The sequence below is a fragment of the Drosophila arizonae genome, chromosome X (assembly GCF_054131065.1).
Source record: "Drosophila arizonae isolate 15081-1271.41 chromosome X, UAZ_ARI_1.0, whole genome shotgun sequence".
Classification (NCBI taxonomy): Eukaryota; Metazoa; Arthropoda; class Insecta; order Diptera; family Drosophilidae; genus Drosophila; species Drosophila arizonae.
The window spans coordinates 19,135,022-19,151,052 of NC_142927.1; the positions used below are offsets into that span (position 1 = coordinate 19,135,022).

Genomic DNA, 16,031 nt, shown 5'->3' on the forward strand with positions numbered 1-16,031 from the left:
GTAATAGAAAGAGCAATAGATATCGAGAATATAATTGTTGGGCCGTTAGGATGATATTCAGATGTGGACAAGCGGATATACTCAGTTCGCTATCCTAATATATGTATATACATATATATATATATATATATATATATATATATATATATATATATATATATATATATATATATATATATATATATATATATATATACTCTATAGGACCTGTAACGTCTCCTGCCTTTTACATACATACATTTACTGAAAAACCATGAAATCCCACTTACAATGTCTTTAGGGTATAAAAACTATTATTTATACACTCTTATTGCAGTCGATCGATTCATACTTGGGCATTTAATGGACGCTATTTGAGCTCGCATCCCGAGCTATATTCAGTGCCATTGCGTTTCAATGATGAACAACAACAACAGCGTATACAAATATTATGAAACATTTCCATTGACTTTAACACCCCAAATATGTACCTCTATAAAATGCTCGGACACACTTCGTATTGTTTGCAGCAACACAGCACAACAAACGATAAGAAAATGGGCATTCTAAAGAGTACGCAATACTATATTAATTAACTGAATACAAATAAATATTTATTCTTACAAACTATGAATTTCATTCTGATTTCATATTAATTACGAGTTGAATTAATAATTTCGTTACGATATTCTGTAGTCCAGTGTACTCGGTGGCTGGGGGCACGTGTATATTAATTGATAAGATTTATTGACGCCCAGCACTCGATCGTTACAACTTGACCTTTTTTTATGATCACAATCGTGGCAGCGTCGTACTGCGTCGCAGGGTAACAACGAGCCCCTCGCCCAGGCAGCCCCAGGCCGTGGAACAGCACGGAATCACGCACAGAATCCGGAGACGGACATCGACGTCATTTAATATGTGGTGTGCGTCGCTCCGGCTGACTGATAACTTTTCTCTGGGCAATCCCCCCCTTGATGGCACATTAATTTAGCGTTCGATGACGATGTACCCAGATTAGACGGCATTATGGCGATTTTGGCGGTACGCCGGAGCGCTCGAATCTGGAGCGCTTGCCCTTGCCTGCGATTTGCTCAAGGTGACGCCAAAAGCTATCGTAGTCCATGGCATTCAAGGCTCATAATAACAGAAAACAAAAATAAATAAATTTAAGCGAAACCGGAACATCTCAGAATTATACAAAAGACTTTGAGATAATACTAAACTATATAGAACTATAATAATTAGATATGAAGAAAATATACCTATAAAAACAAAATGTGAGAAGCTTATCAATTTTTAGATCCACTACCTAAAGTTGATTCCGATCTTGTAAGATTCCGTTCAATTGGAATTAACGCAAACCAGGCTTACCTAATCTTGTAAGCCCTTATGCAATTGTGTTACCTCTACTAAACTTAAGTTCTTAGCTCATACCATATCTATACTATACATAAAATAGAAATTACGACGTAATTTTATTTGCAAATCAACGTAATTTAAAGGCAGACAAACAAAAAACAATAAAACTAGAAATAAAAATAAAATAAATAAATAAAAAAACACAAAAAAATTGAATTTTTGTAAATAATAAATATTTGTTTATAAATATATTTTATATATATTCCCTTAAAGTAAAGTAACTCTCTCAAAAGAAAGTCTCTCAATATGCTTAGCACAGTTTTGCGCAATGAAATTTGATATGTGTGTTTAAATTTCAACGGACTTGCACTTGCTCCAGTTAAAATTCTTATCGGTCAAGTGCAGCCTTTAGTTGAATATAGTGTATAAAAAATAATATATGCACATAAATATTATATATATAAATTATATATGTGTTTATATGGAGACAGATAAGCGAGCACGTGTTAAGGCAATGCTCGAGTCGCGGATATGGCTCAGACTTGGGCTTCAGATATATAACTTTGGGCATGCACTTACGGGATTTCATGCAGCCGGAACGTTAAGTGAGCCCGAATCAGACGTATTTCCTACAGCCACAACTTCTATGTGCGATGACTTAAGTGGGGTCCCACATTGATAACTGATTAGGTATATATATTATATGTGTATATAAATTTATGTGAGTGTATTTGCTTTGAATAACAACAAAAGTGCTATAAATCATATAGTATACCATAGAAGTACTGTATGTACCCCAGATGAGAGCGAGAACTTATAGCTCGGTGATCTATAAAAGTGTGCGCCCGGACTAGCTGGCGATTCAATAGCATCTTGTTCGGCCAGCCGTACGGTACTTGGAGCCGACAATTTGAACTTTCTTAGTTTCTCGAGCAGTTTCTTGTGTTTCGAAAATGAGAATCTTAAAAGAGGTAACAGTTAGAGTCGGAATAGTGTTTGCTTCTATTGAAATAATTGTATCTCCCTTTTTTCTCTCTCTGTGCTTGCTTAGCATGAAATCTTCTTTCTGGATCCTTCGGAGCTGCTGCGGCCGGAGCCCACATTTGCCGATAAGAGTCCATCGCAGTTTCGAGACTACAGCGTCGATACCGAGGACCCGCTCAAGGAACGTGTGCGCCGCACCTACCGGGAGATGCACCTAAACCAAACTGTGGACTTTGTCAAGGGTAATTGCGATCCTCAGCTGCATCGTCCGTCATTATTCAAGTATTGTTTCCTTACGCAGGACGCCGTGAGCATTGGCTGAAATTCAACACCATTAAGATGACGGTGCGTGAGGCATTGGAGAAGCTCAATGATTTGGTGGACGAGTCCGATCCCGATTTGGATCTGCCCAACATCATTCACGCCTTCCAGGCAGCCGAGCGGGCACGCTCCGAGTTCCCCGAACACGACTGGCTTCACTTGACGGCGCTGATCCACGACCTGGGCAAGATCATGGCCTTCTACAATGAGCCCCAATGGGCCGTTGTGGGCGACACCTTTGTGGTGGGCTGTCGCTGGGGCGACAGCATTGTCTATCGCAACGACAGCTTTGTGGGCAATCCCGATGGCGACAATCCCAAGTACAACACTGAGTACGGCATGTACGAGCCGAACTGTGGAATCGACAATCTGCTCATGTCCTGGGGCCACGATGAGTACATGTACTCAGTGCTCAAGCACAACAAGACCAAGTTGCCCGATGTGGCCTGCAATATAATACGCTTCCATTCATTCTATCCCTGGCACAACGGAGGCGACTACAAGCACCTGGAGGCGCCAAAGGACGAAGAGACCAGGAAATGGGTCTTGATTTTCAAGTGAGTTGAAGAGTTAGATTAGCCTATTAATATATTTGTAATACTATATTGGTGAAATTTGCTCTGCCTACAGCCGCTACGATCTCTACACAAAGAGCGAAGTGGTGCCCGATATTGAAGCTCTGTGGCCCTACTACCAAACGCTTATTGATAAATATTTGCCTGGCGTTCTAGAGTTTTAGAGCTCTCCCTACAGCCAATCATATATCCACTTAGATATACATATATACAACCTACTATTACTATTAACTATATTAGCTACTATATAATTTTCCCCTACTATTACTTTCATGGGAAAGCCCTCATATACTATATAGCTTTATTAACCAAACCTGTAACACCAAATTTACAAAGAATGTTGCTTATAATAATGCAATGCATTGTACTAATCTAAACATTGAAAAAATACATACCTTAGCTACATGCGTAGAACAACTATTATAACATATCGATTTTCTTCCTAAAGGACTTTTTTAAAATCAACGAAATGATGTGACAGACCTCGAGCAAGTACTTATATCCAGAGACATTAAGACCCTTCAATGGGTTGCTTTACAACTTAACAAATATCTGGACTCATCTGAACAAGTTGTTTTTTCTTACACTCAAAATTTATTGTTGACGACCAATACCGCCTTCAAAACATTTGCTGAACATTAAAAAAAAAGAAGGAAATGTACACTCTTTAGAACTTAGACCCTAGTATACTTAAGACAATGACACGGTTCATTGGGAAGCGGAGCCACAGCTGCTGCGGCGACGCCGTTTGTGCCGCTTGTGACTCTTTTTGGCCGGATGGCGCTGATGATTTCTTCGCCGAGATGAGCTTTCCTCTTTATCCCGATGATGATGATCACGATGACGGCGTGAGTCCGAATGGCTGCTGCTACGGCTGCGACTGCGACTACGACTACGACTACGACTGCGCGTCAAACTGCGACTGCGACTGCGACTGTGACTGCGACTGCGACTTCGACTGTGACGGCGACGTTTATGTTTTGCTATGGAGCTAGCTTTGCGGCTGTGCCGCTGCCGATGCAGGCTACGACTACGACTGCGTCGGCAGCTGGCACTGCTGCTGGATGAGGTCACTGAAGCATCATGGGTTGTGGAGCTGCTGCTGCTGCTGTGCCTGCTGCGGCTGCTGCGACTGCGACTGCGACTCCGACGGCCAGTCTTACGATGTCGCACAGCCAATGATGATGACACCAGCTGCACATCATCGTCATCGGACAACAGAACGGACGCTGTTACTGCACTAGCAGTTGGCGCTGCTTTGCTGGTGAAGGTATTGGTGCTATCATCGTTTAGCAGATTGTATTTCTCCAGATCCCCACCATTGTCCTCATCATCGTCGGGCACGCGCGAATTCCTTTGCACGCCGCCATCATTTTCGTCATCGTCGTCATCATCATCATCAGGTCCAAAGTAGGTGATTGGTATGGAGCGCACCGAGTCGTTGGAGTCACTATTTACGCTGTCAGCTGTCACAACCGATTCGCTGTTTGATGCAGCCGTCGCCTCCGATCCCATTGCTGTGCCAACGGTAGTGCTCTCAGCTAAACGTGAATACAGAGTTATGGATGTGTGTATTAATTTTTCAATTGCTAACTTACATTTAATTTGATTGAGAAATGCCATGGCCTTGCGCTTGCGCTCCAGCTGCAATTGCTTCTCGCGCGAGACCATGCCATTCAGCTTGTCCCGCGCGATCTGCGCCAGCTTATCCTTGACACGCTCCTCGGCTGCAGTGGAGGACAAATTAAATCACAAATCATTACACTCTGTCCCTCTCTCACTCTCGCCATCTCTTTCTAATTGATTCGATAGCCCATACACACCTTGGCGTTGCTCTTTGAGTGGAGACGTCGTTGTTGCTGGTGAGCCTGCCGTTGCGCTTTTCGGGCCGCCCGTTCTAGCTAACAATTGCGTCTCCACTTGCTTGATGGCACGTTGCACGCTGTCCGGCATGCCCGGCCGCACTTGCTCGGCATTTGACTTGGCCTTTTGCTCATCCTCATCGCTGACTTCCTGCGGCAGTGCCGGGTGCAAGGCTGTGTTCTCATCTCGGGCACGTATAGCAAAACTAACGTGCGCTGCAAGACAAAAATTATGCAAATGAGTTATGGATTTTTACATCTGCTATATAGAGCAATATACGCACCCTTCTCACTGACATTAGCGGTAGCAGCTGTGCCGCCGCCCAGTCCCTTTTTGCTGATCAAGGCGGCGGCCACAGCAGCCGCCTTGCGAGTCTTCTCCTCCTTGGAAGCGGCGTCCACATCGCCAGTTATTTTGTACATATAATACGCATAGTACTTGTGCTCTGGAAGCAAGAAATTGAAGCGTTCCACGCTCTTGGTGCGCAGCGTCTCCTCGAACTGGCGGCCATTCTTAATGACATAGGTGGCCGTCTTGTCTATGATATGACGCAGCGTCTCTTCGGGCATTGGAAATGTTAGCAACGGTGGTGGTGCCAGCACAGCAGCGGGTTTCGCAGTGGGGTTGGTTGTAGTGGTGCTGGTGGTAGTGGTGGTGGTGCCGCTGCTGCTGTTCGTTGCGTCTGATTGTGTGGATCGTTGTGACTGTTGCTCAGCGTTCTCATCCTCCTCTTCGTCACTGTCCGAACTGTAGTTTTGGGCTAGGGCCAGTGCGCTGGTGTTCTTCAATAGCTCCACCTTGGGCGGAGCATCGTTGGCGTTGTCCTCCTCCGCTTCGTGGGCAAATGTGCTCCCATTGTACTGCAGCAGGACAGGCGTAAACTCGCCATTGGACGCAGTGGCGGTAGTGCTGCTTTGGCTGTGGCACTCTGACTTCGCGCTGGGCGTCGGAGAGGCGGTTCCGGCGGAATGCTGTGATGCGGCGTCATCGTCTAGAACTGTCTGAAGCGGCACCCCCTTGATCTTGCTAATGAGTTGTGTGTAGGCGCAATTGGCCGACGGTTTGTATTTGATGGTGGGCACCGTAATAACTTGCTGGCTGGGCTTCGGACTCTCGGATGCCGCGATGGCGTCGCTTGTGCCGTTGCCTTTGTCCAATGGCGCCTGCACAGAAGCCGCGAACTTGCCCTGCTTGATGGCGGCCAGCAGATGGCGATAATATGGCTGCAGCTGACTGCCCTGCGACAGGAAGTCAAACTGTGCATTGTTGGCCTGCTTGGCTTTAATTAGGATCTCCATCTGAGCACCCTGGGTGGCAATGAATCGCGCCGTCTTCTCAATAATCGCATGCTGTTTCATTGTCTCCGGCTGCCAGACGAGAGGAGACAGGTTAGAATATATTGTCATCATATCCGACTATTGCCAACTTACCAGCTGCATGCCCGGAGCGGGCGCGACGAGAAGAGTGGGTGGCAGCGTGTAGGGCAACTCGGATTCCTCAGTGAGTGTCGAGGACTCCGATGTCGGCGATGTTGTATTGTCAGCACCGGATGAGCTGCATGTGGACTGGCCATCGTAATGGAAGTCTACTTGGCTATAGTTGCCGCCCGACGTCTCCTGCTGCAGGCGCTTCAGATCCTCCTCTGTAGGTGAGTGTATGTCGATGATGGAGTGCGAGTTGAATTGCGGTTGCGTGAGTGTGTGTCAGTGTGGCAATATGAGCATATGAGTGTTGGCAAAAATAAGAAAACACAAGACAAACGTAGCGACTTTAGTACAACAATACCAGCGAATATCAAAAAGCGCGAGCCACTAGGGCAAAGATAACGGAATACTCTGATTCAAAAACGCATGAAATTCATAGATTAAGTTTCTGGATTTTGATTTAAAACTTATTTTTGTGTTTTTTTTTTTTTTTTCTCTTGACTTTCGCATTTTTTGCATTCTTTGAGAGTTTCATTTCAGTATATGGAGGCTCCAAACAGTGGAACTTATTAGATAGAGATAGAGAGAGATGTAGAATCCCAAGTTGCGGAATCTGTAAAAAATGGTTTAATTTGTTAAATGTCAAGTGGTTGCTATTTACCTGAACCACGGCGGTATCACCCACAGGGCATTGGTCGAAACTTACGTTGATATACGCATTAATTACATTGATTCATTGAGGCGGCTGTTGTCGTTGATGGATATTTGAATATTGGCGCTACTTGCTTTTCATATGATTTCTATTCTTCTAACTCGATCGTATTCTTTTTAATATTTTGGTCTTGAATTTTTTGTGTGTTTTTTTTTTTTCTATTTTTACTTGATTTTGACCTTTTTTTTGTTTAGATATCGGTATTTCTTGGCACTTAGAATTTAAACAGTAGTACATTCAATTCGCATTGAGAGTAAGCTTTGCGTACGCATTGCCGGTGGCTGTACTTACCTTGCTGCAGCCGTAGCTCTTCTTCGTTGTTGTACAGGAACAGGTAGCGCTCCTCTTCGCACAGCTGCTCCGCTCGCTGCTCGTCGGCGCTCAGGTATTCAAGTCGATTGCCGTAGCCCCCAGGTGGCGCCTCGTATGTCGATAATTCGCACAACGCTCCACGCACGTCATATCTATATACACATATATATAGATGTGTGTGTGTAAGTGTGTGCGTGCATGTGTGAATGTGTGTGGGTGGGTGTCCAAAGAAAAGAATAAGAGAAATATAAACGGGAAAAAGAACGTTGTTAGATGACAGCATCGACATCGATGAGAAGGCGCTTATCACTCTCAATCACACGTACACACGCATACATAGAAGCACACACACACACGCACATACATACACGCACGCACGCACGCATAGACACAGTTGAAATCAAATCAAAAAATCAAAAGATCTGTCGATCTTTCGGAACCGAAAAGAAATTTGCATCTCGATCAAATTGCTTCACACAGTTGTTAAATAAATTGGTATTGGTTAAATTAAATGTCTATAATTATGTATATGTATATATATATTTTTATCAATTATTAGGTAGGTCTTAATCATTCATACATACCGCTCCGGTTGCTAAAAAAAAGTTAATTGTTTGACGATTACAGTTCAAGAATTTGTTTATAATTATATTACAGTTTGAGAAGCACTGAAAAGAGCTGTTATTACAATGAGAAAGCTTTTACAGTTGCAGGGTCTAGGGCTAGGTCAGTCAGGTCTCCCTTCCTACTACAATATATTATTTATATACGTTCAGAGGTCAGCTAAGGTTCATCGTCTACGAAAAGGGTTCTCGACTCTACCCGAAGTAAAAAGAAGAGAAACTGTCACAAATTGTTCGTTCTGTTGGAGCTCTACGGTTCGGGTCTCGGTCAGCGTCTCTGTCGGGGTTTCGGTTGGGCCGCGCTCATTTCCGGCTATGAACTTTGCAGTCGTGGGTTGCTTCATAACTAGGTGTGTGTATATTGTTGAGTAAGTATGATAGTTATAGACGGCTAGTGAACTATGCCAGTCACTTTGTTTCACTCTTCGGCTACATAAACATATGGGATCCAGATGTAACATACATATATGTATATATATATATATACACACATACAAGTAGAATATGTATGGTTGTATAGTGGTATTATATTAGGTATATTTAAGCTTAGCGCCGCCGGCAGGCAACAATTATTAACCTGTCTATTTTGAGATTTACATCGCCCATCCAGGGTATCAGCTGTTTGCCATGGTCCATCTCACGCGCCTTTTCATCGTCCCGAAAAATTTTGCACGCATAGCCAAAAACCAACAGCTCCAGCGGGGGCTGGCGGGGATCGGCCGCCACGCCATTTGGGCCCATGCCCAATGCGGTTGCCGATGCTGCTGCAACGCCACCCGTTTTGCGCAGAATGCCATTGATGCTGCCGCCAGCGTACTCACGTACCATTGCGTTGCTGCCGCAGGCACGCATATTGTAGGGCATCATTTCTTTGGAATTCGCAATGTGCCTACACTCTTATAGATATATACACACACAAGCACTCCCACTTCGATTTGGCTTAAGCACTTTTATTTGTTGCAATTTTCATTTTATTTTTGCCACCAAATGTGTTTTTCTTGTTGATGTTGATATGCATGTGCCAGACAAGGGTTAAATGGAAATATATCGATGTATTCGCGTTGTCGATAGTTTCCAAAGCAGTTCTTGGCAATGGCACAGAATGGTCTGTATATTTACGGCCGAGAAATATCGATATCGATAATAAATTTCTAGGCTATGTCAAGGCGGGTTTTCTTTTTGAAATCTAAAAAATATATACTGAAATACCAAGCAAAGGAAACCTTTCATAGTCATATACATGTAGATAAATACAAAACTTTATTTTATCAAGAAGTCTTTTACTGAACAGTCAATCAGTATGTGGTGTCTAATTGCTTGCGTTTGGAAACTTAAGCGTACGTAGCTTGGAGTAAATAATATCCCAGTCAACATAGGCTCCTATGAGATGCCGCTTGTTGTCTGGTGAGTCTTCGTACGCCGTACGACCGTGCAGCATGCGAAGATTGTTAAACACAAACACATCGCCCGCACGCGTCTTGAACTCCACAGCTTCAGCTTGGGCCAGTTGAAGAAACTTATCGTAGGCCTCGTACCACGACATGGCCTGGTCCAACGGCACAGTAAAGCGACTGTCGCGCTTAGTAGTGTTCTGATTGATTCGCGCAAACTGGCCATCAACGTCCAAGCAGATGACGGGCGCACGCCACAGGCTATGGAACGGTTTGCCCGCGTCGCCATCGTGTCCAATGTCGAACCAATTCACAGGAACAGTGCGCAACACCTCGTAATAGTCTGGATGCTCGCGACGCATCTTGTCGGCTATGAAGAATCCGTCGGTCATCATATTGGCTCCACCCGGTGACGACGATTGAACCAGTGTATGCAAAATATTGATGCCCGCCTTGTACTCATAGTAGGGCATGTCCGTGTGGAGCGGTAGCGGGGTCATCAGATACGCATAGTTCTTGGCATTGGGCTTCGACTTCACCTCAAACACATCCCTAGCACAGGCAACAAACAAATTGCAATTAGTTTAGAGAATATTGAATTTAAATGCAGAGTTTTACCCGTAGGTGGTGCGCTTTATATGGCCTATGCGTTCCGCCAGATGGCGTGCGACTTCCGTGTCGTGGGGCGCACCATGTAATAGCGCGAAGCCCTGGACGGCCAATGCCTCGAGCCAGTCGCGCAAAACTGAATCCTGCTTGAGCACATCGTCATAGGAAAACTCGCGTGTGACCTCGCCAAACTGTGACTTGCCCCACAGCTGAACCGGCGGCTTATAAACCTCATTCAGATATCGCTGCCTCGACTGCTGGCCAAAGTCGCGCTCCTGTAACCACTCCAAATCGTAGCTGGAGTTGTGCGCGTCCTCCCAGTTGACAATCAGCTGTTGGCTCTTCTCGTCGTAGTTCACGCGTTTCGCCTGAACGTGCAGCGGGCCGCGTTCCCAGTGGCTTTTGCGTGCTCTAGTCTCTGCATGGAAGCACTCCGGGCACTGACAATTGTCTCGCAGCCAAATGCTTGGGTACTTCAGCCTTTGTCCATCTGGCTGCGCCAGCTCCACGTATCGCTGCTCCAGCAGCTGGGCCGTAATGCCGCTGGCGTGCCGCTGAAATTGTCGATTTAGCAGCGGACCAATCAAATGCTTGCAACTCAGCATGTTGACAAATACTAAAGAGTGAACAATGAACCGGGAACAGCCGATGGGTGATAGTGTTCATCGCTTATCAACAAGTGTTGCTGCACGTGTAACCCGCTTATCGCTGCTCTTGAATTGCTTCGCTCTCTCCCTTATTGCCATCTGAGTCCGTTTGATTGCCCAGTTGTATTACATGGACAATCGCCTCAGCACGTTCCGGCCAGCACTCATTGCGTGTGTCAACATGAAACCGACGATTCGCACCGCACAGACCACACTCCATGTTCAACTGGGTTTTCTCATCTATGCTGACAGCGGATGCGGCGTCCTTTGAACTAATGGCGTTCGCATCTTTGTTGTGGCACTTGTTGCGCTTGCCACGCAACCGGCGATGGCGTCGTTTACTGGAAGTGTTTGTTGGCCTCACCACCTCTTTGGGAGTCGTCTGCTGTTGTTCCACCTCTAACGTGGTGTTGATGCCTGGCAGCAGCGGCAAGGAACAGCGCCTGCATAGCGTGCGTTTCAGTGCCGGTGATCTACCTCAAGAATGAAAATGTTATTATGTATACGTACACAATATTGACTCGGAACTCACATCTTAATCAACGCCTTGGTGCCCACGTTGCGGCAAAGCTTGCCATAATAAGCGGCCAGCGTGTTGTTGTTGCTATGCGCCATTAAATTGGAGGCCTGGTACAAGAAATTCATTCTGGAGCAAACGTGTTGCTGCGACAGAGATTTCCGATTACCCTTGTTGTTTCCCATGGCTGAATGTACTTTAATTCATATAACTTATGAACTGTTAATTTCCTGATTCAAAAGAAGCGAACTTAATATTTAACCTTAGGGCACACGAGACGATATTGGATATTCGAACTATTAATCGTGGTCACTTTCGATACATTGAGTAATCGATCAATAAGAGAATAATCGTCGAAATAAACTTTTAATATAAATTATATACAATGTTGAGTATCAATTAGTCTGAAGTGCAATTTATTGTAGGACTCATTTTTATAACAAGTAAACGGCCTACAAAATAATAAATACACAACTTAGAAACGCCTCCCAGAAATGGCAGCCCGCAATACGAAGTTGCCATTCACAGGGGTGCGCCGACACAGTAAACAGCTGTAAGTTTCCCGCCTTAATTCGATCCCGCAGCTGTGGGGCATGCAGTCCACAAAGACCTGAATGCGAAACTCTGTGCGAAAGAGCAACCAAAAGCTAATTCAGCAAAATGCAACGCGCAATAAAGGCCAACTAAGTGCCGTAAAAGCAACAGCAATAAAGTGAAACGACGCTTAGCACCGACGCGTAGCGCGATTCGGCCTTTTTAATTATTTATTTGTACAATTTGTTATTATTATTATTATTATTTTTTTTTGTGTCTGTACCGATCGATTTGTTACTAAAGCCCCGCGCTTTGGGGTATATTGTGCGCGCAGCAAACATGTTCATACAGGACTTGAAGAATGACTTTTACAGACAACTGATAGGCAAGCGTATTTTGATTATTGTCAACTATGACGTCGACGCGATCTGCGCCAGCAAAATTCTTCAGTCGCTCTTCAAATATGATCACATGCTCTACACTGTGGTGCCCATCATGGGCGTGACGGGATTGAAGCGCGCCTACTCGGAGCACCAGGGCGATGTTAAGTACGTGCTGCTGATCAATTGCGGCGGATGTGTAGACATTGTGGAGCTGCTGCAGCCAGCGGAAGATGTCACCTTCTACATCTGCGACTCCCATCGACCGCTGGACGTTTGCAATGTTTACAGCGATCGGCAAGTGTGCATTCTGGGCGATCCAGCTCTGGAGGAAAACATACCAGGATTCGAAAGCATATTTTACGATTCGGAGGGTGAGGATGGCGACGACGACGACGATGAGGATGAGGACGGGGGTGAGAATGGTGATAGCGGCGCAGGCGAATCTGATGACGGCAACGGCGACGGCGATAGCTCCGAGAGGGTACGCGCTCCCAAGCTCAGCCGCATGCAGAAACATGAGCAACGCATTCTGCGCCAGAGAGCCAGACGTCAATGGGAATCGGAGCGGGATCGCATCATGTTCGACTACACACAATTCAGCTACTACGGCCGATCGACGGCGCTTTACATCTTTGAGCTGGCCTGGAAGCTGTCCAAGGACAATATGGATCTGCTCTGGTGGGCGATAGTCGGCATCAGCGAGCAGCTGCTGCTGGGCAAGATCGAGAGCGCCGCCTATACACTCGAGCTAGAGAACATACAGTCGCACGTGTCGCGCCTCACCAACAAGACGAACGATCAGAACACAATGAGTGCATCGAAGATCAACTTCGAGAACGACTTGCACCTGGTGCTCTACAGACACTGGACGGTAACCGAGTCCATGCGGTAAGTATAGCTAGTAGAGAGTCATGAAATCCTCGATTGGACTTAAGTATTCCTTTGATTGCCAGCTACTCGCGCTATTCCGCTTGTAAGCTCAAGCTGTGGACCCTGAGGGGTGAGAAGCGTCTCCATGAGCTGCTGGTGGAGATGGGCCTGCCATTGGTGCATGCGCGGCAAACGTATAGCGCCATGGACCTGATCTTGCGCAAGGAGTTCTACTCTATGGTGGAGCAGCTGGCCGAAAAATATGGCATACCCGACATCGTCTATGGCACCTTTACGCTCAGCTATGGCTATCGCAGTCGGTATGCAGCGGCCGACTATGTCTACGCACTGCTGGCCATTCTGCAGTCGGTGAAGAAGCATAAGACGCCAGAGGATTGCTTTATGGAGGCATCGGACGCACTGTCGCGCCAGCACAAGCAGCTGCTCAACGTGGGCATTGACAATGCCAAGCTGCTGCATGCGGCCATCTTCCGGCAGGTGCAGAGCTGCCTGGAGGCGCATCAGGTACACTCGACTGGCTCCTTCTTTTACTATGTGCTGCAGGAGGAGCATGCGTTCTTCTCGTATCCCTATGCACTGGCGCTGCTGGCCAAATTCGTGCTGCATGGCCATGTGGCCACGACGAGGGTGCGTCAGGCTCCGGATCTGCCACTGATTGCCACCTGCCCACTGGATGCGTCGCAGGGCATGTGCCTGCTGGTGGGCATTGCGCCGGTGCGCGAGGATTCGCCAAAGAACTTCTTTGGCAAGGCTTTCGATCAGGCGGCGCAGAAGAGCAAGACTAACCTACTCCAGGATTTCTTTGAACCGTCCATTGTGCAACTGCGCCAGAGTGACTTGACCCGATTTCTAGATGCGTTGACCGTGCTTCTAACCTAGGCTCAAATGCCCACCCCACAAATATAGTCTAGTTTAGCCCCTAAGACAGTATATTCATCCAACGACCCTTAGGCAACCCCAGACCAGATCTAACTTAAGATAATCTAATTTATAAACAATTGTTTTCTTTTTTTTTTTTTTTACTAGCCTAGCAATTTTGTTCGACATTGCATTTAAGACTACTCATAGAAAATAATTATAAAAATGTACATCGATAAACTAATCAAGCGATTGTCAATAAGACTATGTAAACTATGTTAAGCCGACCTACAAATTGAATATATGGAAGTAGACTTAAGTTATGCGTTTGTGGCATCCGATTTGAAATTGTGTAAAACAGACAACAAATATATAATAATAATAGCACATGTGTTTACTATACAAATTGGGTGTTTTCTTATATGTATATGTGTATATGTATTGCTTGTGTCTCAGAGGAGATTTTCATCTCTTTCGCCTGGCAGTTACCCGAAAGTTATAACATTCATATAGAATACAAATATATTTATATAAAACATATATACATCAGTTATTTAACTAACTACTATCTCTCCATGGCCACTTGCTGCTCCAGGCACTGCAACGGTTCGCCATGCAGAATGCGCGCAGCTCCCAGGCAAGCCACATCGTCATAGAAGACAGCGTATTGACCAGGTGTGATGGCGCGAAGTGGTGCATCCAGCTGCACCTCGAAGGGTCGCAGCTGGCAGTCGACGAGAGGCTTGGTGTGCTGGAAGCGGAAGCGGCAACGCAGACTGCCTTCTGTGGCCAGCTGCTGCCGTGCCCGGCTGCACAGCCAATTGACTGCGTCAATGTGAATGCGGGAGCTGTGCAGCGCGGGATGCTCATGGCCGGCGGCTACGTAGATGATATTGCTGGCTGCATCTTTGCGGGCCACAAAGTACGGCTGGAGATAGGAACTGAGGCGACAGCGCTGACCCACGGTCCACTGGTGAACGCCCTCGTGGGTGCCCACAATGCGGCCACTATCGATGTCCACAAAGTTGCCTGGCTTGGAGGTAATGTACTATTTGCAGAGAATAGGAATTGTGAGTGGTTGATTGGGAACCATTTGAGTATATATTTACCTCCCGTATAAATGCCTTGAAGTCGCGCTTGCCCACAAAGCAGATGCCAGTGCTCTCACGCTTTTCGGCTAGCCGCTGCAGGCCGATGCGACGCGCTAATTCCTTTACGGCAGTCTTCTTCAGTCCGCCCAGCGGGAACATTGTGCGTCGGAGTGCCGCCTGTGCTATGCCGGCTAGAAAGAAGGTCTGATCCTTGAACGTGTCGGCGGGTATGAGCAGGCGAACATCTTCCGTCGTCTGGCTGCCGGCATGCTCCAGAAAGTCACCCAGACTATTGCGAGCATAATGGCCAGTGGCTATGGCATCGTATTGCAGCGTCTGAAGAGCGTGCTGATGGAACAGGTCGAATTTGATATGCTTGTTGCACAATATGTCCGGATTGGGTGTCAGGCCCTGTTGATAGTCGTCCAAGAACTGGCTAAATACCGATGTCCAGTATTGCTTCACATAATTGACCTGGCGTAATTCAATATTTAATCTCCGGCAAGCCCATTCCGCATCCTTTAAGTCCTGCTCGCCACTGCAACGACCGGCCTCGTCGTGCTCATCCCAGTTGCGCATAAATACGCCGAGCACATTAAACCCGCGCTCCTTGAGCAGATGGGCGCTGACTGCACTATCCACGCCCCCGGATATGCCCACCACAACATTGCGTATCATTATGAAACATCCAGCATTCCACCTGTTTATTTTACTCGCTCCAAACGTATTTTTACATTCGACTGTTTCTGTTTCGAGTGTGACCACGCTGGCCAAAGCAGTATTTTTCGGAGTCAATATGCCAACGACAATGCAGGCTAGTATTTTTTGTGATATTCCCGAATTGTTCTTAAATTTGAAAATGTATAGAAAACTATATTGATAAAATAATATAAACTTTAGTAATGCCATTTACTTACATCAATGAAACGCTTATTAGAAAATATAAATTTGTACT

General features: G+C 46.0%; 6 protein-coding genes across 6 annotated transcripts; 2 read left to right on the forward strand and 4 right to left on the reverse strand.

Annotated features, from left to right (window-relative positions):
• Positions 1–2,152: 2,152 nt before the first annotated feature.
• Miox (Myo-inositol oxygenase) lies at positions 2,153–3,647 on the forward strand. Its single transcript, XM_018015934.2, has 4 exons — positions 2,153–2,312; positions 2,393–2,567; positions 2,627–3,203; positions 3,277–3,647. The coding sequence occupies exons 1-4, from the start codon at positions 2,295–2,297 to the stop codon at positions 3,383–3,385; spliced, it is 879 nt and encodes a 292-aa protein (XP_017871423.1). The 5' UTR covers positions 2,153–2,294; the 3' UTR covers positions 3,386–3,647.
• A 145-nt stretch (positions 3,648–3,792) lies between these two features.
• Positions 3,793–9,326, reverse strand: su(w[a]) (suppressor of white-apricot). The gene is made up of 7 exons (XM_018015922.2): positions 8,733–9,326; positions 7,512–7,684; positions 6,515–6,726; positions 5,368–6,451; positions 5,045–5,299; positions 4,820–4,948; positions 3,793–4,762 (listed from the first exon to the last, which is right to left on the reverse strand). The coding sequence occupies exons 1-7, from the start codon at positions 9,020–9,022 to the stop codon at positions 3,930–3,932; spliced, it is 2,976 nt and encodes a 991-aa protein (XP_017871411.1). The 5' UTR covers positions 9,023–9,326; the 3' UTR covers positions 3,793–3,929.
• A 66-nt stretch (positions 9,327–9,392) lies between these two features.
• On the reverse strand, positions 9,393–10,760 carry LOC108619371 (gamma-butyrobetaine dioxygenase). The gene is made up of 2 exons (XM_018015929.2): positions 10,165–10,760; positions 9,393–10,098 (listed from the first exon to the last, which is right to left on the reverse strand). The coding sequence occupies exons 1-2, from the start codon at positions 10,758–10,760 to the stop codon at positions 9,465–9,467; spliced, it is 1,230 nt and encodes a 409-aa protein (XP_017871418.1). The 3' UTR covers positions 9,393–9,464.
• On the reverse strand, positions 10,739–11,822 carry Rpp21 (ribonuclease P protein subunit Rpp21). The gene is made up of 2 exons (XM_018015938.2): positions 11,335–11,822; positions 10,739–11,275 (listed from the first exon to the last, which is right to left on the reverse strand). The coding sequence occupies exons 1-2, from the start codon at positions 11,502–11,504 to the stop codon at positions 10,858–10,860; spliced, it is 588 nt and encodes a 195-aa protein (XP_017871427.1). The 5' UTR covers positions 11,505–11,822; the 3' UTR covers positions 10,739–10,857.
• A 292-nt stretch (positions 11,823–12,114) lies between these two features.
• LOC108619373 (mitochondrial tRNA-specific 2-thiouridylase 1) lies at positions 12,115–15,965 on the reverse strand. The gene is made up of 2 exons (XM_018015931.2): positions 15,095–15,965; positions 12,115–15,033 (listed from the first exon to the last, which is right to left on the reverse strand). Exons 1-2 carry the CDS (start codon positions 15,752–15,754, stop codon positions 14,551–14,553), a joined length of 1,143 nt encoding a protein of 380 aa, XP_017871420.1. The 5' UTR covers positions 15,755–15,965; the 3' UTR covers positions 12,115–14,550.
• On the forward strand, positions 12,193–14,391 carry Cdc45 (cell division cycle protein 45). Its single transcript, XM_018015926.2, has 2 exons — positions 12,193–13,124; positions 13,190–14,391. Exons 1-2 carry the CDS (start codon positions 12,193–12,195, stop codon positions 14,004–14,006), a joined length of 1,749 nt encoding a protein of 582 aa, XP_017871415.1. The 3' UTR covers positions 14,007–14,391.
• Positions 15,966–16,031: the final 66 nt, after the last annotated feature.